The sequence below is a fragment of the Procambarus clarkii genome, chromosome 58 (assembly GCF_040958095.1).
Source record: "Procambarus clarkii isolate CNS0578487 chromosome 58, FALCON_Pclarkii_2.0, whole genome shotgun sequence".
In the NCBI taxonomy this organism is placed as follows: Eukaryota; Metazoa; Arthropoda; class Malacostraca; order Decapoda; family Cambaridae; genus Procambarus; species Procambarus clarkii.
The window spans coordinates 17,756,445-17,781,623 of record NC_091207.1 but is presented as its reverse complement, the minus strand read 5'-3'; the positions used below and the strand labels follow the sequence as shown (position 1 = coordinate 17,781,623).

Below are 25,179 nucleotides of genomic sequence, written 5' to 3'. Positions count from 1 at the left end.
CTCTGAAGGACAAATTTGCCAGCTGCCTCCCAATGTTTCTCATAGAAGTTCATTATTTGCTGTGGGAGACTTTCCCCCTGAGTTCTATCTCCCATTGTATTTTTTATTGTCTCTCTCTCATTTCCTCACACTTTTTTCCCTTTCATATGCCAACCATTTGTCTTCTGGCCATTTTTTTTTCCACAAGGTACTCAAATTACATTACACAGTGATCAATCATTCCTAAATTGACTTCCAAAATCAAGCGTTCGAAATTGATTTCCCTTATGTTTGAGTTGTTTTTGGCATGTTTGTATGTAGATGATAGTGTTTTATTTACTGAGAGTGAGGAAGCTTTGCTAAAGAATATGACTTATGTTTGTGTGCTAGAGAAGAAAGTTGAAGATTATGGTACTATTTGATATGAAGAAATCTGGAACCATACCTGGGAAATTTGGGCACAATGGCAAATATCCAATCTTGGCATCCAAAGAACACCAGTATAAAGGAAAAGCAGCTTGATGGGAAAGCCATTCAAAGAACTAGAACACTCACATCTCGGGCCTGGGGATGTGAAAAGGGAAACGAAATACCCAAAAGGAAACTAGCAGGACCCTTAGGACTTTGGAATACATACTCAGGAAAGTGAGCAAACCCACAAGGAAAAGTTTGCTCCCTTATTATTATTATTATTATTATTATTATTATAATATATATATATATATATATATATATATATATATATATATATATATATATATATATATATATATATATATATATATATATATATATATATATATATATATAAATATATATATATAAATATATATATATAAATATATATATATAAATATATATATATAAATATATATATATATAAATATATATATATATAAATATATATATATAAATATATATATATAAATATATATATATATATATAAATATATATATATATATATATATATATATATATATATATATATATATATATATATATATATATATATATATATATATATATATATATATATATATATATATATATATAATAAAAATCAGTTTTATCTGATCAAAAAAAATCAAAAATATGAGTTTTTACATTCTTGTACAGGCACTAGCATGCATAGCATTTCAGGCAAGTCCTTAATCATGTGTTACCCAGAATACGACCCCGCCAAATCGTTTAACAACCAGGTACCCATTTTATTGTTGGGTAAACAGAGGCTACATTTAAGGATTGTCGCTCACTAAATCTCCCCGGCCAGGATACGAACCCAGGCTAAAGCGCTTGCAAAACGCCAGGAGTGTGTCTTAACCACTACACCACAGGGACTGCGGGACTCCTTAGCTCACTACTGTAAAACATGGCTCGTATAACTGAGGCATGCCCTTGGCACGCAGCCTACATAACTTGTGCAAGAAACTGTACCTCATCACCACCTACAGCTTCTACACCTTTTAACTTTCTAACTGATGTACTTGTCTTTTTCCATAAATGTATCAGCTGTCATGCTGTCTTGAACTCTCTCAAACCATCAGTGTTCACATTAGCATTGTCTTTCATTATTTGCACATATTACATCTTCAAGGTATTCTCTCTGTACTTAAAACCCCGACCGTCCAATTGGTTAGGCACCATTCCTTGCCCCCGTCCCATCCTAAATCCTTACCCTGATCCCTTCTAAGTGCTATATAGTCAAGCACCAAGTTGACTTGGTGCTTTCTCCTGATAGTTCCCTTCCCCTTCTCCGTGTACAGTATTTCTAATTAACTCTTAACTTAACATTTATCATCATTTACCCATCTGCCTGTTTTCCTGCTACACTTCCTTAATTATCGCAAAGAGAGTTTCCTGGTTTTTATAACTTTCTGCCATTTTTATATATTGTCTTATTTTCTCACTTTCTCAGCTTAACTAATATTTTCACATACCTTTTGCTCTCATCAGACTCCCTTTTATTACCTCTTTATTTTGCACTCATAAAATCCACTTCTTTTTCTTATCAACAGTTTTTGCCAGTTTGTTATCCCAGAAAGCGGTTGATTTCATTCTTCTCCACTTTGGTTAAGAATGCCAAGAAAGTAAACACATTCCCAGTATACATATCACATGTCACAAAAGTTCATGTGTTCATAATTGCTTACTGCCATCTCTTCTTTGTATATATTTAATGATTATTTCTTTTTCACTCAACATTTCAACTTTTAATTCTTCACCTCTTGGATCTTTGAGAGTGTCAATCACCATTTTTCTACTTAACCTTGACACTAACATGAGATGAGACAAACCTTCAGATGTTGCTCTCACAGCCCCTCTACCAGTTTAGTTCATTTATTATACACCCCATACCCATCTTGTGGGTGGTAGTGGAAAGGGTTACAGTGGCACATAATGGGCTCAGGGACTGAACCCCACAATTCATTTAGCTAAGCAAATTACAATCTTGATGAGCTAGTTACAAAATTCAGTATAAGTCGTCACATCATCAGTGGGTTCAAGATCGCCCTGTAACACACACACATTATCTCAACCAGCAGTATAGACAGTTACTCTCTTTCTGTTTTTGTGCTTTATTCTGTTCTGTGCAGATTTCTGTACAATATATTCTAATTTTTCAAATGTGTTTTATTTTTCATGGGACACCATTTCCACCCATTATATTATTCTTGGGAACTGTTCCCACTTTACCTTTCAGATTGTCTATTCCCATTATTCTAGAACACCTAGGTATCATTCTCGCAACTACCTCCAACAAAATATTACCATTCTAATCTGTCATCACAGACAGTGCTATAGCCTTCTAGGCTTAATACTTTCTTTTAATAGTACGTACCTGCTTCTCTCCTCATATGGCATATATGCAGTTATGATTGCTACCTTCTTCAAACTTGAAATTCTCACTCAACCACCTTGAGCTGCAAATATGAGAAGTCATCATTGCCCCATTCTGCCTTATTTGTTATCATTCATAGTTTCTTAATAATCCCTCACATTTTCTTTTACCCCTGTTCTTAAAAAGTTCAAATTAAATCTGAATATCCAGACTAACTAAATCAAATAATTCCCTCATAATATTCTGTATTTTTGTAAGTGGTTAAACTTTCATGCAGTGGCCAGGACGGGGTGTAATTTAAAGAACCTTATCTATGCTTTTCTCTGAAAGTTTGTATTTTCTGAATTCAGTATATTTTTTCACCTCTCTTTTTATGATCTTCGTTTCTTTGCATCTGCTTACTGTTACTTTATTGCTGTAACAATTTTAATCCATTTCACATATTTCAATTTTGTCCCATTTTCAGCAAGTGGTACTTATATGATAGCAAAATCAGTTTTCACAATTTTTCAATAATAAATTCTTACAGCTTTGTATTTTTTATTTTTTATTGCACAAAAGAATTTTGTGTGAAGCCAGCCAATGGCTATAGTGTTTGAAGATTTTGCATGTGCCATCCTGCTTTAAACATGGCACAGATTGATCATTACAAGAGCCATAGATGGGGTAGAGCTTATTATTTATACATTAACTTAAATATAGGGTAGATCATTTAGAACTATTTAATGTGAACTTGTAATTAATAGTTTTTGCTGACTATTATATTTATGAAACATAATTGTCTGTCTTTTTACAGTATCGACAAGCAGTAGGTAAGGGTACTCCTCCTCAACTTCAGATTAAACAGAGGTCGTTCATGACGTTCGGCTTTGGTGCAGGGGGAACAGAACCACCACGACGAGAATCACACATTAGTATCAACGTTGCACCAACATCACACGAGGTCAACGATACCCCGGAAATTAGGAAGTACAAGAAGAGGTTCAACTCGGAAATTCTCTGTGCATCATTATGGGGTGAGTATTTATAGCAAAGAAAATTAAATTAATTCTCACATTAGTCTTTGGTTTAAAATAAGACACAGTGTTACTGCCAGGATTTATTGTCGTGACAGGTTTTGCATGCACAGTATGTAGTTCCCAGATACATGTTTTTCTTTATAAAACTTTCTGGAAGTGAAATGAGTGCTACCTAGGGTCTCATATCTCGTTTTTAGATATATATATATATAGTACTGCTTAAATCCATTACTGTAGTATTTGTTTACAATCACCTTGAGGTTACCTTAAGCTAAGGTTATATCACTACTACTGAACATCACTACTTATTTTGAATACAACAACACTTAATTCATTATCTGATATACACTTTGAGTGTTAATAAAGCCTGCCTATTGTGTTTCTAGTCACCCCTGGGATAAGCTTCCAAGCTCTGGGATACTGCCTGTGTATCCTCTGGTATATTGTGCTCTGGGCTATGCTCCTCCCATATGTAGATTATTAGGGATAGTCACAACTAAACATATATTCTTGCTGTGTTGTGGAGTATCATTTTCTGAATGAAATTTCAACATTTCCAGGTGTTAACCTATTAATTGGTACCGAGACTGGATTGATGCTGTTGGATCGGTCGGGCGTCGGCAAAGTGTATCAACTAATCTCTAGGCGACGATTTCAACAAATGGAAGTACTCTCTGACCAAAATATATTGGTGACTATATCCGGAAAGAAAAATCGTGTTCGAGTCTATTATCTCTCTTGGCTCAAGTCCAAAATTCTCCGAACAGATGCTGTGAGTTTTCTTTGTTTTATGTACTTGTGTTGAAGTTCAGTACATTAATACTGTACATATGTTCATATAAAAATGTAGACTTTGGGGTAGTAGTAGACTAAGGCTACATGGTATGCAAGTAGACTTGTGGGTAGCAGGCTGGGATCAAGCATCTGCTACTTGAATTATAACTTCATTTGTTGATTTTTAGAAGGCTTATCACACAATACGTAGCGATGCATTTATTGTGAATGGAGCTCTGTTGTTTGTGAGGAAAGCTGTTCAGTACTATAAATTAATGCTTGTTTAAGAGGAACTATAAATATCCTGAAATAAAAGATGCTAGTGCCTCAAGGATGTGTAACATCATAATGTCTGTGTGACTTTTGAATGGATGATGCAGTGTGTCCGAGTAAGGTGCAAGGATTGTCATATAACTTTTTTTTTTTTGATAGAATGAGTGAAAGTTGCTTTTGGGAGCCTTGGTAAAGTCTACATAGTTACATATTGATGTGACCATAAACGTGTGAGAATTTTTCTCTTGGTATATATATATACCAATATACAAGAAGGGTAGTGCTTTTCCTATTACTTTTACTGAACAATAATGAAGTAAATTTTTCCATGTGGAAAGAGTATGTATGGGCAAGTAACCAATTAAGCACTGCATATAACCACTGAAGGGGATGGGTTAAAAAATATTGATTTGGCAAAACCATGTCCACAATTTGTCATATTGGTAGATGACAAATGATGGTAATGCAGAAGTGTCATAAAATATTACTAGAACAAAAACCCTTACCTAATCTGTCTTGGGCCTAACTTAACATTACCTAGGCCTAATATATTTCATATATATTAAAGCTCTAGATAAACTAAGCCTAGGTAATTAATGTAAGCTAAGCCACAAGAGCGTTACTTTACGCTTTTGTCGACATTTTCTGTCTCCCATAGAAGCACTTTGTCATCCTTCAGTGTTAAACTTGTTGGTTGGTATTTCTGATGGGCTTCCATACTGTAAGGAGACCTGAAAAATATAATGTTATTACTTAAGTTGATGGGAACATGCAGAATCCAGAGTTCATTTGGCTCTATTGCCAGATTTCTGCTCCAGTACATGAACAGTTGTTTGTTTAGATGCCTTATAAGACCTAACTAGCTATTCCATGTCCAGTAATGTTGACAAATGCATTGTATGTATATCTGGTGCTGTCAAATCCTCAAATTGTATGAATACACTTTGAAACACTTCATTGAAGATGTTAATAATTGAAACTTTTAAATTTCCTTCTGTCTTTATTAATGTTAGCTATTCTAAACACCTTTATTTTATCAATTAGATGCAGTTTACTGTTAATAATTTATAAAATAGCCTGGGTTGTATACAAGGCAATCAGTTCACAGTACTGGAACCAAAAAAAGCAAAACACACACATGTTCATATAATGGAAAAACCCCCATCCATTGGCAAGGGTTATGAGCTAATGTGTTGGTGAGATACTTCACTAATTGAACAACAACATGATGAGCCTGAGGTAGTATTACAGCTGTGAAAACACTTGGATTTTAATATCTATATAATTAATAAATTGGTATTGTTAAGTGTGCTTCATCAACCAAAACCTTAGGCTATTTATTGCGAGAATAATATAAAAATATGGCTTTTAAAGTTTTTTTTAGATTTATGTAAACTGAATTCGCACCGTTGAATATGTTTAGAGAATTTTGTAAAGTTTGATTAGGGCCATGTGATAAGTGTTACATTTTAAATATGTCGAATTGTCAATTCCCTGCAGCAACAAGTTGAACGGCGGAATGGTTGGATCAATGTTGGGGATCTCCATGGTGCAGTACACTTCAAAATTGTGAAGTATGAGCGAATTAAGTTCCTGGTGATTGCTCTGCGTGATTCAATTGAGATATACGCCTGGGCACCTAAACCCTACCACAAATTTATGGCATTTAAGGTAAGAATAGCACGATTTATTCTCAGAGTTAGTAATACGTTGTCTATTCAGTGAGACAGATTAATGCTGACACTGGAAGAAAAATTTTGTTATGGTCACTTGGCAGAAGGCTGGAGGACCATGTGTTGTGTGATGTTACTGTTGGCCAAGTTGTTTGAGACAGTATAAAACTTTGATCAAGAGTCAAAGAACAATCGTATCCCAGGTTGCATCCAATTAAAGTTGCAGCAATTTAAGGAAGAAATATTCTGAGTGATTATGAGCTCCAGCACCAAAGATATCTGGTACTGTATTTAATACTCTTTGCATTCATGATTCGTGAAGTGGGCTGAAGGATTGGTTGGACTTATTAATTGTATTATGTTTTTTATTCAATTAAATAAAGTAAACTTATAGATGCATTGAAATTTTGGTTGGTAGCATTATACTTTGGTATGGATCTGTCCATTCAGGAATACAAAGGTATTGAATAAAATGTTAAATTTGCATTAATAACAGGATACAAGACAGTCAGGTCTCATGGAACAGGGCAACATATTAAAGATATAAGAATAATGTCTGATGACCTAACTCAGTGAGCATAAAACAAACTTAGCATTGGCCAAAATGATATTGTAGGAGGAAATGCGCAACTGACACCAAGAAAACTTTAGATGACCTACAAGAAAGGTATAATAACACTGTAAATGAAAAACAGACAGGACAACACTGCTCTCAACTCTGCTTAACTTCTCTAACATCATTCAAGTATAAATTTCACTCTTTGTACACAGATGTCTGAATGACCATACATACTTGCCAATCACATGCAACTGGAGAGAGAATGCTCAGAGGACCAGTTCAAATTGACAATAGAAGCTGACATGCTCACTCGTCTATGCCATTGTCTAAACTGTTCATCAACTTTAGAGGTTGCTATATATGGATTAAGCTGCTCTTAACGTTTGAAACTTGCCAACACTTTCCTTGTTCAAACACACTCAGATGGCACTTTATATCATAATACAATTGAAATGTCTAAATAGTGCAGATTGCCAAGAATCTGTGAAAAATCAAAGATTCATTGTATGTGAAAACCATTGAGGCAATGGAGTGACTTGAACTTGAGTTCTGGTGACTCCCAGATGGTTCAGGCAGGTGTTTGGGAATCACCAGAACACAAAATTCAAGTCACTCCATTGCCTCAAAATGATTTTCATTGATGTTTTATGCCATTGTGATTTCAATGCAATGCATGTGTGTATGTGTTATAAAGATTTGTCATCTTATTACCATTATGTAAAATTATATCATTAACAAACCTACTTTATAAAACATGCTTTGTTTAGGCATTATAAGCCAGTCAATAATATTGTATTAGATTAAAATACTACTCATTAGTAAAATTCTTATGACATAGATGGATAAAATTAGGATGCATTTATGTATTCTTTAGCCATTTTGCCATGAAATCTATTAAGGACTTTATAGAAGGAAAAATTAATGTCATTTATTATTTAATATAAAATGAAAAATAAATATTTCATTTATTTGTTCTTATTACTGTACTGTGTAGCCTTTTGTTACTAAATCACCAATCCTCTTTAGTATCTGGCTATGATAATAGTACTTGCCTAGTTGTGCTTGCGGGGATTGAGCTTTGGCTCCTTGGTCCCGCCTCTCTTCAGTCTTCAGGTTTTAGTGTACAGTTTAAGGGGCAGTTAAACATTTATTATTTTATATTTTGAGTTATTAATGTATTGATTTCTCTTGAAGAGTTTTGGTGAGTTGGTTCAGAAGCCATGCTTGGTGGATCTAACTGTGGAGGAAGGGTCACGTCTCAAGGTGGTCTATGGCTCCAACCAGGGATTCCATGCAGTAGATGTCGACTCGGGACAGGTCTACGACATCTATCTTCCCAAACATGTAAGTTTTATCAGATGAGTTAGGGATACATAATTGCATTTCCCATAATATGTGCAAACACCACCATCTATAATAGTTTTAAATATTATAGAGCTGTGCTTGACATTGTTGAGTAGCCACACAGCTTCAACCTCCCTGTGCCAAATACACCTAAGAGCACAGACTTAGCACTTGGGGGTATAAGGATGGACTAGGTGCAGGTTAATAAGACTTATGATGTCAACCAAGACTATGGCAGGTCTCTGCCTATACAGTAACACCTTTAAAAACTTCAAATTTGCCAGTGACACACTTGCTTTTGAAACAGTTCATTTATTCAAATGCAGGCAGACAGACAGAAGTCACTAGTTTGGTGACTGGTTGTCTGCCTATTATGGATCAGTGAAGCCTTACAGGCAACTTCTGGGTTCACAAGAATTGAAGCCTTGAAACTACCAAACAACTTCCATAAATGATTCAACAGAATCCAAATAATTTATTTGAAACTATTTTATTACTCAAAATACCAAACTCTGACCTTGTGACGTTCTCATAATTATTATGTGTTTTATGTACTTTTTGGACAACATTCTTTCATCTCTACATGAAAAGTGTTTTGCACTTCATTATGTACAGTATTTGTGGTAGGAGAGTTAACCTAACTGCATGCCATAAATTAGGTCTTTCCTGGAACACACACAATATAAAAATCTGAAATTCTTTTTCCTTTGTTTTCATACATTGCTTTCTGATGTTGGTGAAAAAAATTATAATTATTTTAGCTTAGCTATAGCCAGGTGAAGAAATGTTGTCATATACTGAGGGATAATTTCCAAGTTAACTATTTGTAATAAGTTATCCTCATCATCACTAATACCTCTCAGGTCCACACAAGTCCTTGAAATTTTGCTTGGCATCAGTGGTTGCTGGCACTGGCACGAGTCAGTGGATGGTGCTGCACCTCACATGCTGCCCATCTTTTGACCAAGACTTTCAGAATTTATTCTTGTATGGCAAATGATCACCAAAGATTTCTAGTGTCAAATGACATCCACATAGAATCTTAAGAACTTCAGAATATTACAAGTCACATCTAATCTGCCACAGGCAAGAGGCACACTGTTGGTCTATCACTTGAGGGTGACTGGAACAATTTAAGGGTTAAATAATAATATTCAAGTATAGTACTGCAGGTTTATATTGTGACAATTTTAATTTAGAGGCTTGCAGGACTTGACCCTGTTTTCCTACACTATCTGTGTTACCATCAGGAACCATGTATATAGCTCCACTACGGGCTCACCATAGCTCATGCTACTTGAAACTTTTGTTCCGAGTAGCTGAATCTAAAACAACAACAATGTATTACTATAGACTATTATGGATCAGCATATTTTATTACATCACCATATTATACAGAGCGATACAAAAATTTAAGACTTAGTAGGAAGTATTGTATGCTCTTTTCTGATGTTTAATCATACTTTATTTTTTTATTCATTATTAAACAAACATTAACTTAAATGTTCCACTCTTAATAATTTATCTGATAATTAGTCTCTAGCATCAGTTAGTGTAAGAGAAATTTCACCTTCACCATATATTATTTATTCTAATGAAAATTATATTTTATTTTATTTAACCACTCTTCTGGTGTAGCCTTTCTGACATTCTATACTTGTTTCACTTGCCATTCCTTATTGTAAAAAAGTAGTGACTACCTGCCATGGGCACGAAGCATTTGTAGGGGGAGTGTCCAGAGAAAATACGACCCATGGAAAATTAAGCAAATGTTACATGATTTGTTATTATTTTCAGATCCAAGGTAACATCACTCCACACACAATAGTCACACTGCCTAACAGCAACGGTCTTCAGCTGCTCATCTGTTATGACAATGAGGGTGTTTATGTAAACACTTATGGAAAGGTAAACTGTCTTCTGAACTTTTACTTAGCAATTGTTAAATAGCTCTCAATGAAGTGGCAAAAAATTATCAATAGCATGGAGTAAAAATGGGTATGAAAGTGTTATGCTGCTATGAATGACGTAGCATAGCTTGTAGAGCTTGTGTATCAGACTCAAATTTAAAGAAAATGTGGCAGTCATTACACAATAATTAAGGGTGATTTCATTTGTAAAATGTAAAGTTTGAGTAGACTGACATAGCCTTCCCGGTTTGGTGCCTTCTTTTGATAATTACTTACTTACTTGAGTAGACTGATGTACACCTGTTTAGTTTAGCCGTTATTGTGGTGATTTGTACAAGTTGAAATAGTTTCTTATTCTGAGTATGACAACTGTAATGATTTTAAAATAATTAATAAATGTTCACTTTCATTTCTTGAGTATACAGTTTATAATTACAAATATTTCTTGTTATTATTATGACTCTCTTGGGTAAATAATTTACTGTAACTTTGTGCAAACTTAACCCAATTATAAATGATAAGTTTTTCAGAGCCACCTCTTCACTTTGGGCATCTGGTACAGCTTACCCTAAATTTCATACATGTTTTATCTACTTTCAAAACTGTAGATTGAACTGGCCTCAAATGGCCTCTTCATACAGTTCATTCTAATTACTTATACACTAAAGGAAATTATGTCACGTGGCTTATTTGTTTAGTTTCAACATGTTCTCTAGTCCTACTTCTCATTTAGAAGTGTTCTTCTCCCATTAATCTCTCTCAGTATATTGTATTTTGTGACCACATCGCCTCGGGACATTCTTCGCTCCACTTTTTACAGCTGTAATTCATTTAACCTGTTCACATCGCTTCAGTCTCTTTCCAGGACCAGCAATGTAGCAAATCTTTAAACCTTTTTAAATTTCTTTTTTGCATTTCAATGTGTGTGGATTTCATGTCATTGTCACATACTCTAGGGCTTGTTTAACCCTTGGACAGCAGTTATCGTCAATTGTTGATTCACAGGGTAATGCAGTTATCATGTGAAGATTTAATAAATTTTTGTCTAAGGGTAACCCAGGTAGTACACAAGTGTTCTGTTTCAATAGCATGTTCTTATGTCTGCTAATTTTGCCTACATTACTGTTGTTGTTCTATTTGCTTCTGGCATGAATGTATTTTTTTTTTTAAACTTTTTTTAAAGATTATAGTTGCTCTATTGTCAGTACTGTTATCTGCTCTACTTCTTTCCCCCATTTTCATAACTTAAATGAATGTTGAGTCTAGTATCCATATGTCTGACCACTCTTGAAGCCCTCATTTATTTTTATACTTCTCATTAGCATAGCATAATCTGCAAATAATGATATGAAGGAATCCATTTTCTCAGGTCCAGGAACAATAGGGAATCCAATCCTGATACTCTACTCCTCTCCATTTTGAACGTGCATTTCTTGTGATTATAGTACAGTACTTTGTTTTCTTCCTGTTAGGTAGTTTGTATCAGCTGTTTTTCCAGTTTACTTCTGTCTTGTATGTTAATCTTGGTGTGGGATGGTGTCGAAGACTTTCAAACAGTCAAAGATACACTCCATTAATACTGTATACAGTATAAGGCATTTTTTTATTTTAACATTCATTTCTGTTTGCAGGTAACCAAGAATATGATGTTACAATGGGGAGAAATGCCAACATCTGTAGCATTCATTGGCACTGGCCAGATAATGGGATGGGGCAACAAGGCTATTGAAATTCGTTCAGTGGAGACAGGCCACTTGGATGGAGTCTTCATGCACAAAAAAGCACAAAAACTAAAGTTTCTCTGTGAGCGAAATGACAAGGTAAGATATTGCTATTGGACACATTGAGTTGTACTTTGTTATATTGTTCCTGGATATAATTAATTTAATCTATAAATTTGTAGTGCCCGTCACCACAAATATGAAGGACGTCTTTGAGTATCTACATAAAAATGTCAAGATTTATGAGTTAAAATGTTTGTAGTGTTATTAGGCCATCTAACCAAATATTTGGAAAATGTCAGTGGAAGCTTGCTTGCACAAACCTTTCTGTATATTTGACCTGATGCCACAAAATACAATCATCACTTATGTTTAGTGTATCACAAGAGCAATTAACTCCATTCAGCTTAAACTTGAAGTGTGTAGGTCTAAGAACCATACAATATAATATGTATACTTACATTATTGTAAATATGAGTTACAGAGTTGCAAATTCTTCAGAGCTGTAAGCCTCTGGTCGGTATGGATTTAAGACAGACTTGAAGGATTGCTTCATAAATTGTTATGGGTTTTACTTAACTTCGTATAAATATATATTTCCAGTAGACTGATTTTGTAATAGAGATTTTAGAAAATATGATAAAATAAACATTAAGTATATTCAGAATACCTCAACATTGACTGTTGTCAATAAATATTGAAGCCGTATGTGGGTTTGATCTCAATATACATATTCATACACTCGTGTTCTTTTGATTTCACTGGCTTTAAGCTTTATTTACCAAGATCTAATTATGGGTGCTGTTGAAAAGTTTAGCCCCCCATAGAAACTATTATTTGTATATTTTTGCTGGTTTCTGTGATTATGAAGCCTTATGGTACTGAAACAGAGTACTGTACACTTATGTATGATAGTTATCCTTTGGCTGTTGGATAATGTTATGACAACTACAAACAACTACCACCATATCTCTCCTTCATGCTCATTATATTTGCCGAGTACATTACACTGGTTTTCACAACACTCAACCCTGCATGTTTTGCACCTCAAGCACTGGTTACCTCAAACATTGAGGGAGGGAATGCACTACATGCATTCTCTTCCTCAGAGGTTAGAGCAAAACATCGGGACATATATTCCCTATGCCAAACTGGGAGTCTGCTGTACTGAGTAACTAATTTTGAAAATTGCTCTCTTGCTGAAATATAACTGATTTCCAAACATGGAACTCTACTAGTTTATATTATTAACACTTTGGCACCCCAGCATCTCTGCATCTTATGAACCATAAATGTTCAGGGCTTCCCAGGCCACTTGGCAGTGCAAGAAATGTTTTCAATTATTTTTTAAGTTGGTGGGTTATAACTATAAATTTGGGGTCAACATATTTGCAAAGGTCTAGAGAATGGATGCAAAACCAAAAATGTATTGGTAACAGATTATGCTCCTCTCCGTGCATTCCCGAGCGTAAACATAGCAGGCTTGGTGGGTCCTGCTCAGCAATACTTAAAATGTTTAACGATCATTTTAAGTTTTCTTAGGTTATAGCTAAAAGTTTGGTGGCAAAGTCTTTGCAAATTATTTCTCTAGAGAATAGAATAAACAAAAATGTTTTTATAATAGATTATGCACAACAGCAGTGAATATATGAATCTTTAATAATGGCAATATGATGAATCAATTTTTTTTGTCAATTTGCATTGACATGAATTTGGTAAAAGATAGTATTAAGTATTCATGCTGCCATATTTTGTTACACTATAACCATATATACTGACAAAACATTTTGTTTTAGGTGTTCTTTTCATCAGCTAAAGGCGGATCTTCGTGCCAAATTTACTTTATGACGCTCAACAAACCTGGCATGGCTAACTGGTAAAAGAAGAAACCAGTATGTCCATGTTACTAATATCTCATCACCAAAGGATAGTCTTCCTTGGCTACTCAAAAGCTGAACATCTGCGGAATAACTGCTACAGTATGCTGTTAAGAGAGTACTGTGAAAATAAGTACTTGTCTGAGGACTAGAGTGGTTATTCACCTTTACCAGTTTGAAGAATAGACATCTTGCCAATTAAATGCCCAATACAAAACTTGCTGATATGGAGAGGCTGCCCTGGACTCTGTAGTTAAATATTAAGGGCTGTGTACAGAGACCAAGTGGTTGGCCAACACAGTCATTCGGAACCATTTTTTGTTATTCAGTTGTAGGGTGGTGAAGCTTGTTGTGCTTTACTGTTGGGCCAAAGTGTGTTGTTGTTTGGAAGGTTCACCTGACTTTGCAACACAAATTTATTAATGTAAAATTCTTTAATAGCGATTGGACATTTAGTATGTTAAATATTGATTGAATTGACAAAGTTTAGGAGAAATTGTTGATTTTTATAGGAAGATCTTGCAACTCAGTGGTACTTGCTCAATTGAGATCTGTAATTTTTGTTTATTTGTATAAGTAATAAATTATATATCTAGAACTAAACAAATATTTAGGAATGTAATCAGTGCAGACAAAATTGTTATTGAAAAATTAGTGACAAGAGTTAAAAATTGAACTTAGAAAAACCATGCAAGATATCCATATTTTATACATGTTAGGATAGTATATACGGTAACATCCTGGGTTGCCTCCCTGCACAAAAGCAGGATGAAAGTGTGATGGTGTACAGGGATGTGTATGCATGTATGTATGATGTAGGGCTGGGGTTTGACGGAGCTGCTGTTGAGAATGAGGATGGAGCATCATAGCTGGTTAGAGTGCACACTGGGTAATTTTTTTTTTTTTATATTTAAATCCCCCCACCTTTGTTTGAATCATTTACATCATTATCAAAAGCTCATATTTGGACAAGTCTCCTATCACACTTGCTGGATCAATATCAAGAGTGTGTATAGATCCAGAATAACATTCATCTGCCCAACAGGTATCCTTGCACCTTACCCAGCAAACGATAAACCACCCCTCTGTTTTTAAGTTGTATATGGGCCAGTGCCTTTTGGATGTGCAAACATTGAAAGGTTTGCCATTTCAAATTACCCAAAAGGAAATCTAAGAGTTACTGTATGTGCAGTTTGTGCACCCGTTGAGACCTACATACTTAAACTAAGGACTGATGGTATTATCATGTCATTCATTTGTCATTCCATTTTTAATAGACATAATGCAAATGTACATCATGGAACTGCATTCCTGTTATAGGTTGTACAGTGTATATGTGCTTTTAAATGAAGCCAAAGTATGAAGGTTTTAGCTAGTGGAGAAGCTATTCTTTCTTATCCTCTAACCAATAAGTAAAGTGAAATATGCAATATAGGTGTAAAAATCTATTCTTATGGTGCTCTCTCAACATCCAAAGCAGTAGTGTGTATTAAGAGAATGAGGAATTGTTTGGTCAAGGGGCAGCAGAGGAAGGTTTGCTTCTGATAGTGGCTCCTATTAAATGTTAATCAGTGACTACAAATAATCCATTCATCAGGTATTCAAAGTGTCATACAGTACCAAGTCTAGAGATATTGTGACAACTACAGTGATCCTGACCAGTGTCCCTCCCATTACAATTCTACAGTTTGTGCTGTGGTACTTTAGCATACATTTTGCTTATTTGCCAATTGAATGAGTACTTTCAGCTTCAAAATCAAAAATATTCCATGTAAACACTTAAAATATTTTGTACAATGGATTTAGAAGTTAGAAATATAAAACAAAATTAAATAGTCATATAACTGTAGAATTCAGCATTGTATTGTGAAATACATACGTATGAAGGTTAGAAATGCAGAAAATGTATACTGCAAGAACTAAAATTACATGGAAGTACATATCATCTCAATCTGGATGCTAGCTTGGCTCTGGTAAAAGTGCCACTTTATAAAGGATATGACTGATCTCCACAATAACTTTTTTTAATAATCCCTCTAATGGGGAAGACAAGGTCATTGGAAGAATCCACTTTAAGATATTTCTAGTGCAAGCCAATGAATGCTGCTGCTGCCCTCTCCCCACTTTCATGCTCTTTATATCAGTAGCTAAAGTCATTTTATACTTTAGAAATATCAAAGCCTTTGTATTATGAGTGTTAATAGTAAGTTCTTTTCTAACTTATGCATCTAATGCACCATTGTGCATTTACTGGGAATCTTGTGAATATATTGAACCTTTCCTATTTAATTTGTTTATTTTATAATACTCCCATGGTAATCTTTAAAAACTGTATATACTTTTCATTATTTGTATAAGATTATACAGATCAAAAGGCATTCATTATATTTAACTGAGCTGACAGCCATCATTTACAATATGCACATGAATTTCAATAAAATTCATCAGAACTTAATTTTTCATTACCTTTATTTACAATTTTTATCTGATTTATTTTAACTGAGCACTGTCTACATTTATGTGTGGCATTAGTATGGTCCTTAAAATGCTCAGTACAACCCTGCAAATCAAATTCATAGAATTTACTAAACTTGCAAGTTCCCACAAGCTAGGAAACAAAAGTAAATTTTTTACAGAAAGTTCAGGCATTCTTGTATCACATGGAAGTTTATTACAAACATTTACCTGTTCCCTCAACCATCAAAATCTACTTTATATTTATTCCTGGTTCTATCTTTACCACCAGTTTAACCACTGTACAAGTACCGTCGACTTAAAATAATTTTCAACAAAAACCCTGGGCAAAACTACTCTTCCATTTCAGCAGAATTGTTCAATTCCTTGTTCTTCCTGGAAATTCACATCATTGGGTAACACTACAATCTCTTATCCAAAAGTAGCAAAGGGTTCATCAATATAATTACAAGAGCAAAATATCTGTCACGTGCACCAAGAAAATTAGGAATGCAAGTGCAATACAAGTGGGAAAACATAGCAAAGCAACTAGTAATATGGGGAAAGATAAAAAGAGCAAGAGTGCTTATTTGTGCCTGCCAAGTGTCACAAATGAGCCAAACCCAAGACAGAACTAGAGAATGTTCTTTCCATAAAATTAGGTTAGCAGCAGCAAGTAATTTCCTATACAACTAAAATTTTAGTATGAATAAAACATTCAATTGTAATGGCATTTTGCAGTCTATATAAATGGCTATTTAAAAATTATATAGCTGTATTAAGGAGAGTATGTAGAAGTAACAAAGTTAACCGAGACAATTTTTTTTAGCATTTTCATTTGCTTTCTATCAGTAATATTTTTTTACCACACGTCTCATGATCAGTCTAGTAGTAAATTTTGGCGAGTGCCACACTAGGGGTTCAATGGGCCACAATAAAAGTGCTAACTGTGGCTATACATTAAATTCGGGCCTTGACAAACTGAGCCACATACCAAATTGAAGCCAGTTAAAGAAATTTGCAATACAAGCTTCAAAATAAGTGTGAAGTACGTGCATACATGCATGATGCTTTGGTATGGCAAGTTGAGCGAGCAACAGGATTATAGTGCCCAATATATTTTAAAGACACACTGTGCATTATGTACAGTATATAGCCAGTTATACAGCTATGGTCAGTCTACGATGGATATATATTTTCTTGGTCGAGTTTCCCACTTTGTAAATAGTGCAAGAATAAGAAAACTTCAAGAGGTTGCTTTGGCTCAAAAAATAAGATGCCAGTTTAATATTTTCAAAAACCAATACACCACACTCCATGTCAAGTGATCAAATGAATGCTCTTCAACAAAAGGTAATTTTGTATACATTACAAACATTTGATTTCACACTATTAGGCGAGTAGAATGCAACTACCATTTTTGAAAGGGAGAACTAAAATACATTTAGGAAAGATACAACAAGACCAAAGAGAATGAAACCAGTTAGTTGACCATATAAGCCTGGACGAGACCCTTCGGGTGCGATTTCCCCCAAGAGGGCATTTTCCAGGGAACAATGCATGATGTAAGGTATTATTTAAAAAATAAAGTTATAAAAACTTGTATTTGAACAATATGAAACAATTCAGGTTGAGACTAAATTCAAACAAGTCAAACACACAATGTGAAAACAAAAGTTTAATGAAGATGCAAAAAAAAATATTAACTAAATTCCTCCTCAATGAAACACAGCCAAGTTCAGCAACACTTATCCAAAATCAGCCTCTTAAAACTATTTGTACAATTAATGATTTTGGACGTTTCATTAAATACTGAACCATTTCATTCACAGCATGAAAAAAAGATAGTGTTCAAACAAGATAAAAGTATTTCTAAGGAATAATATACTTGGTGAGGAGAGAGGGTTCATCACATCAGTCAGTCAGGACAAAACAAGATCATGTTCAAGGCACCAGGTTTATTCTTCCTCCTCCTCTTCCTCTTCCATTTTGGGTGGTGGTGTAGTGATGGGTCGTCGGAACAACAAGATGTGGGGCTCTGGCAAAATGGTGGTTAAATGTAAAATCAATGGAAAATTGTGAAGACTCTTAGACATTTTCTTAACCAAGCAATTATCAAATGAAGGCACCAAGTTGGAAAAACTATTTTGCCCTGTTACAGAATATTCAAAAATCCTAACTATTCCTTGGAATGCCAGTGTGAGAAAGATAAGTGATGACAACAGGATTAGATTCACCAAGGATTATATTGAAGGGGCAAAGCAACTTGAGGGGCATTGGGAAAGGACGACTTCTTATTATCCCTGAAAATGAGGATATTCTATGCAACTAAGCAGGATAATGCAACTTGGCCAGTAAGGAGCAGGATGTTTTCTGCTCAGGAGTTAAGAGTGCGAGACCAATACACAGGCAGGGTAGTTACTTCCCACCACTTATTACAGCAGGAGGAGGAAGGCTATGGGAACAGGTCACACTTAAGACATAACAAACCAGGTACTCTTATTAGACCATTGATGATGCTGTCATTGTGGTAATAATGAGTAGAAATCCAAATAACTAACAACTTTATGGAAGATGTTACAGGTACGAATGGCCTTAGCAGTACTGTCTGCAAGTTCATTCAAGATAACTGTAGCTGGGTACTGGACAAAATGCAACTGCATTAAATCTGCTCAAGATGACAGTATTGGATTTCAACTACCACAATACTGTATAAAAAGGTTAAAATATAAAAGCCATGAGGGCACTAAATCAATCTAAGCATAAAAAGAAGCTGTAGTGAAAAAGTTGCATAAAGCTGCCATGAAAATGGCCAGACTGAGGAAAGGTGGTACATACAGGATTCATCAAGAAAAACTAATTTAGTCAACACTGTCAGTAGGCTTCAACCCACAGTCATTTGGAGGAAGGGAGGGAATTATCAAGGGAAAGCACCAAGCCATTACAACTATATAGCCCTTTGGACAGGTCAGGATAAGGATTTGGGATGGGGGGGGGGGGAAGTAATGGTGCCCAACCACTGGGACGGTCGGGGTTTTGAACGCCGATCTGAGTAGTACTAGGGAGAAATTGTCACCACGACATAAGTGAGATCACCTATATAAAACAGTGATAACACCAAAAGGATGGAGGAAGGAATTTTTTTTTTAAAGGCAAGCAGGAAAAATGTTTCAAATGTTACCCTGGGGAACAAATTCATACCGAGTGTCAAAACAGTACCAAGCTGCACTTTAAGTGTACAGCAAGGGAGGAACCTCTGAAAAAGTGGAGAATTGCCACAAATTCCAAAAAAACAATCAAGCTAAAATATTTAACCACCATTGTGTAAAAATCCTTTTATAGGTCAAAAAGAAAAAGTTATAAATTCATAAAGGCAGGATGTCAGTTGTGCTGCAACACTGCAAAAGCTAAATTGAGAGGGAGATAAAAACACAAGACAAATGTTTACCATAGACTAAAAAGCAAGCTTTACAGAATTTGTCAGTGACGGGGCAAAACTATGAGGGAGGTGCCTTGTGTACTGGGTTTCTTTATAGGAACAGTTTCGAGCTAGTCTTAATGGACAAACGTCACCTCCCGAATGCGGCTATAAATATGCAATAAATAATACAAGGTGTGCAATGGGAGATGGTAGAGTATCTCTACACCGTCCATATCATTGTACACAGCAAGTCCAAGCCCCTTTGCTACCATGGGACTGCAAAGAGACAAGGTGGATTGGAGATCAGAAAAGGTTGAGATTGCTGTGGGCCAACTGATGGCAAATGCAGGAATCCAAGGGGGTGAAATTCAATATGGGATTTATGTGTAAAGTAAGAGAGAAATGAGAATGGCCAAGAAGAACGAACCCCCATGTTATTAGCAACCAAAACTATCTGCAATCATGAGACTGACGAGGCATTACATCCAGAACAAATTTACCAGTAATTCTTTGGATCTTCTAGGTATGGGGAAGAGGTGTCTACAGTAATAGTAATGGCATAAGATCTTCAATTGTCCCTTGGAACAATTACAATACCGACAAGAGAATCTTCTCACGTTTAGCTGTATGAATGACCCTATGTACCAATGCACTTGCCTACCAAATCAACTTTGTTAAGTTATATTCTATACATAACATGCTGATGCAAGAGATTTACTGTACTGTATGCATAAGTATTAGTCAATTTACAAGCAGGAAAATAGGCTTTATAAAATATTTGTTTAGTTTAAGGCATTTATCATTATGAGTGTTGAAGTGATTAATGTCAATTATGAAAACTCACCCCTACCCCCTTCCATTATAAATGTTTTAATGTATTTGGAACAATTACAGCCACGTACCAACTTGGATTTTATGGTATTTAGGAAAAGTATTACTAGAAAATTTTATTTAAAATTTCCTCACCCTCAAAATTTTAGCAATGATTTGTTTACTTTAAATTAATTAGGTAGGTCTTTAGAGTATATATGGCTTAGTATTAAGTTACTCTGGACTATATTTTCAAGTAAAATGGATAGGATTTTTGTTTACAGCTGGAAAGAGCAGTTATTTTACTAGAAATGTAATAAATTTTTTATAAATTCCCTCTCCCATACAGACCTAAGATGGGAACAGGGCTGAAGCCATGTTATTGAAGCAAGGGGTCAAAGAAGGCCAATATAGTTACTGTACAGTAGCTGACCAACCTGTGGCACCAAGTTGGTCAATCTCTTGACTCAGTCCAAACCTTCTGCCACCAACACACAGTACAACACAAATATCTTGACATTTTATTTTTCAGACTTTATTGTGGTATAAATTTTATAGTTGAGCTTTTCACTTTTCTATTTATACCAGAAGATTTCCAAGAAGCTATTCAACATTTTTATTACTCAATGTAAAACTACTTGCCACCAAGTAGCCACTGGTGAACTTATCCTACAGTAAACTGGATTTTTAGTTTTATGGCAACTTCTGTTCATCTGTATTTTACTGAATAGTGGATGAAGGTTAATGACATACCTGGCTCGTGAATCATGTAGTGAACCCACCCTTGGCTCTGCTGTACACCTAGGCTACGCCATTCAGATTCAGACATGAGGTGTGTCTTGGGAACCAGTTTGGACAAATCCTTAGGCAACATGACATGTCTGAAAAACAATGTGTGAAATTAAAGTGCATATAATATTTAGCCCTAAAGCATATTTTTTGAAATTGCAAAGGAAACACCCCTGGCAAAAAATTAAAACAAAGAATGCACTTAAACTAATTTGTGAAGATTAAACATCAAGGCTGTGTTTCGTTCACTTAGCATGAACCAAAACACGAGACTGGTGGGTTCCTAGTACTTGCAGACACCAAAGACAACACCAAGCTATATTCTTCATACTGTCTACTTGTGTTTTATTTCTCTAAGCAATTGGAATACTTCCTTGTATCATGGTAGTTAAAGAGTTATATTAACACATTTACTTTGCTAGGCCCCAATTTGATTAGGCAGTTTAGTTTTGGTCACTACATGGGTATTCTCTAAAACAGAGAAGTTTCTTTGAACTAGTACAGAGGATAAAGTTAATTCCAGACATTTGAAACTTTCCTTATGATCACATTGAAAAGGCTCAATTTTATAATACAGTATTAAGAATAATGGATAACACGATTGAATTACAGTACAATATGCCAAAGGATATCTGGTCAGTCTACCCAAAAGACTGAAAATTAAAAGTTAATTATACTTTACAATGCCAAGTAAAACACATTCTTACACCTAGATTCTGATATATGAGGAAGTCATCTAAAATTATAAGGTTGCTGTATGCAATAGGATGCCACAGGGAAAAGGAGGAGGGGGGGGGGAGAAGAGTTTATCTTAACATTTTGTATTGCTCTTGCAATGTATACAAAATCTATTGCATAGAGTAAACCAAACCAATGCATACTGTAGTCACTCAAGATGGAAGCCAAGGAAATAAAGATGTTTTAAGTGCTCAAGAAACTTCATATGCATAGCATCATGCAAGCAACAACTGACATTTAGTCAATCTATGATCTTACTTTTTCAACGTGTGTTGATGCATTGCTGGAGTGGTACAAGCAGGATGCTCATGGAAAGGGCAAGGCAATTGAAGTCTATGAATATTACAGAACAGCACTTGTATACCAACAGCTGGCTATAAGCATGACCTATAAGAGCTAGTCGGTCTTATGTTTGACAATATCAAATGTGAAGAGATTTTACTTAACCTGCAGACAAAGTTTTGGCAACCCTCCTAACCTGTAAAGGTCGATGTTCATCAGTTCATGAAAGTGTATAGCATAGAGATGAGTTGATGCAGCTGTAGACCTCCCATAGGTATTAACTGCACTACAAAAAAGTCAAGTAACCCAAACCACAATAAAGTCCATCTTAAGACAATGGTATACCATTAATAGTCTTAATTTCATGCAAGGGATCAGCCCTTGTGATACTGACAAGTTTTTTGTGGCATTTCTTTCCTTCTCTGCCTTCGTCCCCTTACCTTGAGTGTGTACCCCGGTACACTTTGTACCACCAGATGGCAGCACTGTACAGTAATGAACCAAGTCCAAGTGCAAGTTCTCAAGGCTTAGTTAAAAAGCACAGTATTTAGAAGTCATGTTCTAGGCATTCGGTGAAGTCAAATATCGCAGCAAAGGGCCATTTTATTAAGATTGTAGTCATAGTTTACTATTATTCTTTTAGTTATGGAAATATTCAATGCCTTGGAAACATTAACATTTAAATTATAGCACTTTTTAAATAAATATACAGTATTTGGAAATTCTTGAAGTTTGTATAGTATTCAAATATTTATTGGGAAATATTTATTGTCCTGGGAACCTATGGTCGAAAAGCTAATTAAATGTGTTACTGTGTTATAAAATTCAAAATATACAGTATATTTGTCAATATATAGTGCTATATATACAGTCCCCCCAAGAACCCCAGGAACCCCCTCTACCCATCAACAACACATCCCCTGCCCAGTGAGGAAGCAAAATAAATCCAAACACAGTATAATCACTGCTTCATTAAGGCGTCAGTGCTCGAGTATGAGCCCCCAGTGCTGCTGCTCCAGCAGGAGGGAGGCCGCCCCCAGGGGAGCCACAGGCTGACACACACACCTTAGGGTGAGACCACCTGGCACACTAGTGCCTCTCCAGCCCTCACCTGTACTCATACTTCTCGTCGTAGTACTTGTCAGAGTAGTAGATCCTGTGAGGCATGGCGGCCACTGTTCGAGGACGACACTGGCGAGGTCTACGGCGTGAGAGGGCAGCGTTGGGCGACCCGGCTTCACGCTGGGACTTTTAAAGTTCATGTGGCGGTGTTGTGGAGGTTTAAACTGCCCTCCCACCCACTGATTGGTCCACACCCTGGCCCTCCTCCACTCTTATTGGGCGTCGCTCTGGCGGGAGGCTTGAAATGTCGACTCCTTATTGGTCGCCTCCTCATTTTCCATCCACGTTTTGGGTTCCAATAATGTTTATATTTTTCTTTATTAATTTATTATTTATTTATATATATACAAGAAGGTACATTGGGATTGTGAGGATACATAGCATAGTAATTACATTCTTGTACGCGCAACGTTTCGGGCAGGTCCTTAATCTAAGATTATCATCTAAGATTTTCATCTGGATTCCATTTATATATCTAACTCTGTAAATTAATGATCAAAATAATAATAATGTGATGATTTATAAGCCATCTTGGGGTGTAAGGATCCGTGTAAGCTTAGCTACCCACTTGTGAGAGTGGTGACTTGAGCTGGTGATGACAGAGCGTAGAGTGCCTTGTGGCATGGCTCCTGGCATCCTGACACCCTCAACACCTGCAACATTAATTTAATTAAGACCAAACTGTGATGGATCCCAGCACCAGTGCCATCAACCTGCCTCTAGGATCACGAGCACTGCCCGGGACTATGCTACTTTCTAGAATAAAAATGTGGATGTTATCCTGACAGGATCGAGATATGTTAACAGCGAGGCTGATAATTATAAGCTTATATTTCAAGAAACACTTTAAAATATATATATACATAGCCTCAAAATATATGCACATAATTCTAACTTTAATCAACCCTGGTTTGGGTACCAGTGTAGAATTCCAGACGACGAAAAATCCAAAGCCTGGAATCGCTGTAAAAGAACCAACCAATAGAAACAATATTCTTATTCTGCAACAATTCAAGAAACACATACAAAATGGGATATTGATAGTACGTGGCACGAAGTCTTTATAAGAAAATAATAGGTAAATCAGACAGTAAAGCATAATGGTGACACATAAAGGGAGGAGAATGCAGCGTTCATGTGATGGCTCCCCACCCAAATGCACAACCATGAATATGGCTCAACAACTCATAAACTTCTCATTTCACAAGCAAGATGCAAGTTGCTGAACTAGACAGCTCTCCCTGTGCTTCCTTACCTTAATTAATTAACAACTATCGCGTCTCTCTAACATTATAAGCGTTAAACATAATTTACTATAAACTGTTCTTAAGTTCCTAGGACCAGACTGCAATTAATACTCACTTTGTGAGGGGTAGTTTATTGTACATCCTATACTCATTCTGTGAGCGGTAGTGCATGGAAGGATCCGCTGTGGTCATAATCTGACCACAGCGGAGATTTTTACATTATTACATAAGAACAAGGGTAACTGCAGAAGGCCTATTAGCCCATACAGATCAGCTATTTATAACCACCCAATCCCACTCATATACATGTCCAACCCACTTTTGCATATTTCCGAAATAAGATATAT

General features: G+C 35.6%; 2 protein-coding genes across 48 annotated transcripts in view; one reads left to right on the top strand and one right to left on the bottom strand.

The window, feature by feature from the left end:
* The window catches only part of msn (serine/threonine-protein kinase msn), a 135,359-nt gene extending 118,940 nt beyond the window's left edge, over positions 1–16,419 (top strand). For 30 of the 47 annotated variants that reach the window (XM_069306604.1, XM_069306600.1, XM_069306597.1 and 27 more), the window contains 7 exons: positions 3,616–3,835; positions 4,399–4,610; positions 6,386–6,556; positions 8,312–8,461; positions 10,259–10,369; positions 12,003–12,191; positions 13,889–16,419. In XM_069306604.1, coding sequence (XP_069162705.1) covers positions 3,616–3,835; positions 4,399–4,610; positions 6,386–6,556; positions 8,312–8,461; positions 10,259–10,369; positions 12,003–12,191; positions 13,889–13,972 — 1,137 coding nt within the window. In that variant the 3' untranslated portion in view covers positions 13,973–16,419. The remainder of the gene's footprint in view (positions 1–3,615; positions 3,836–4,398; positions 4,611–6,385; positions 6,557–8,311; positions 8,462–10,258; positions 10,370–12,002; positions 12,192–13,888) is intronic. The other 17 variants (XM_069306602.1, XM_069306610.1, XM_069306609.1 and 14 more) reach the window with 1 other exon arrangement.
* A 1,257-nt stretch (positions 16,420–17,676) lies between these two features.
* Cks30A (Cyclin-dependent kinase subunit 30A) lies at positions 17,677–23,762 on the bottom strand. Its single transcript, XM_045758086.2, has 3 exons — positions 23,575–23,762; positions 21,408–21,535; positions 17,677–18,461 (listed from the first exon to the last, which is right to left on the bottom strand). Exons 1-3 carry the CDS (start codon positions 23,628–23,630, stop codon positions 18,382–18,384), a joined length of 264 nt encoding a protein of 87 aa, XP_045614042.1. The 5' UTR covers positions 23,631–23,762; the 3' UTR covers positions 17,677–18,381.
* Positions 23,763–25,179: the final 1,417 nt, after the last annotated feature.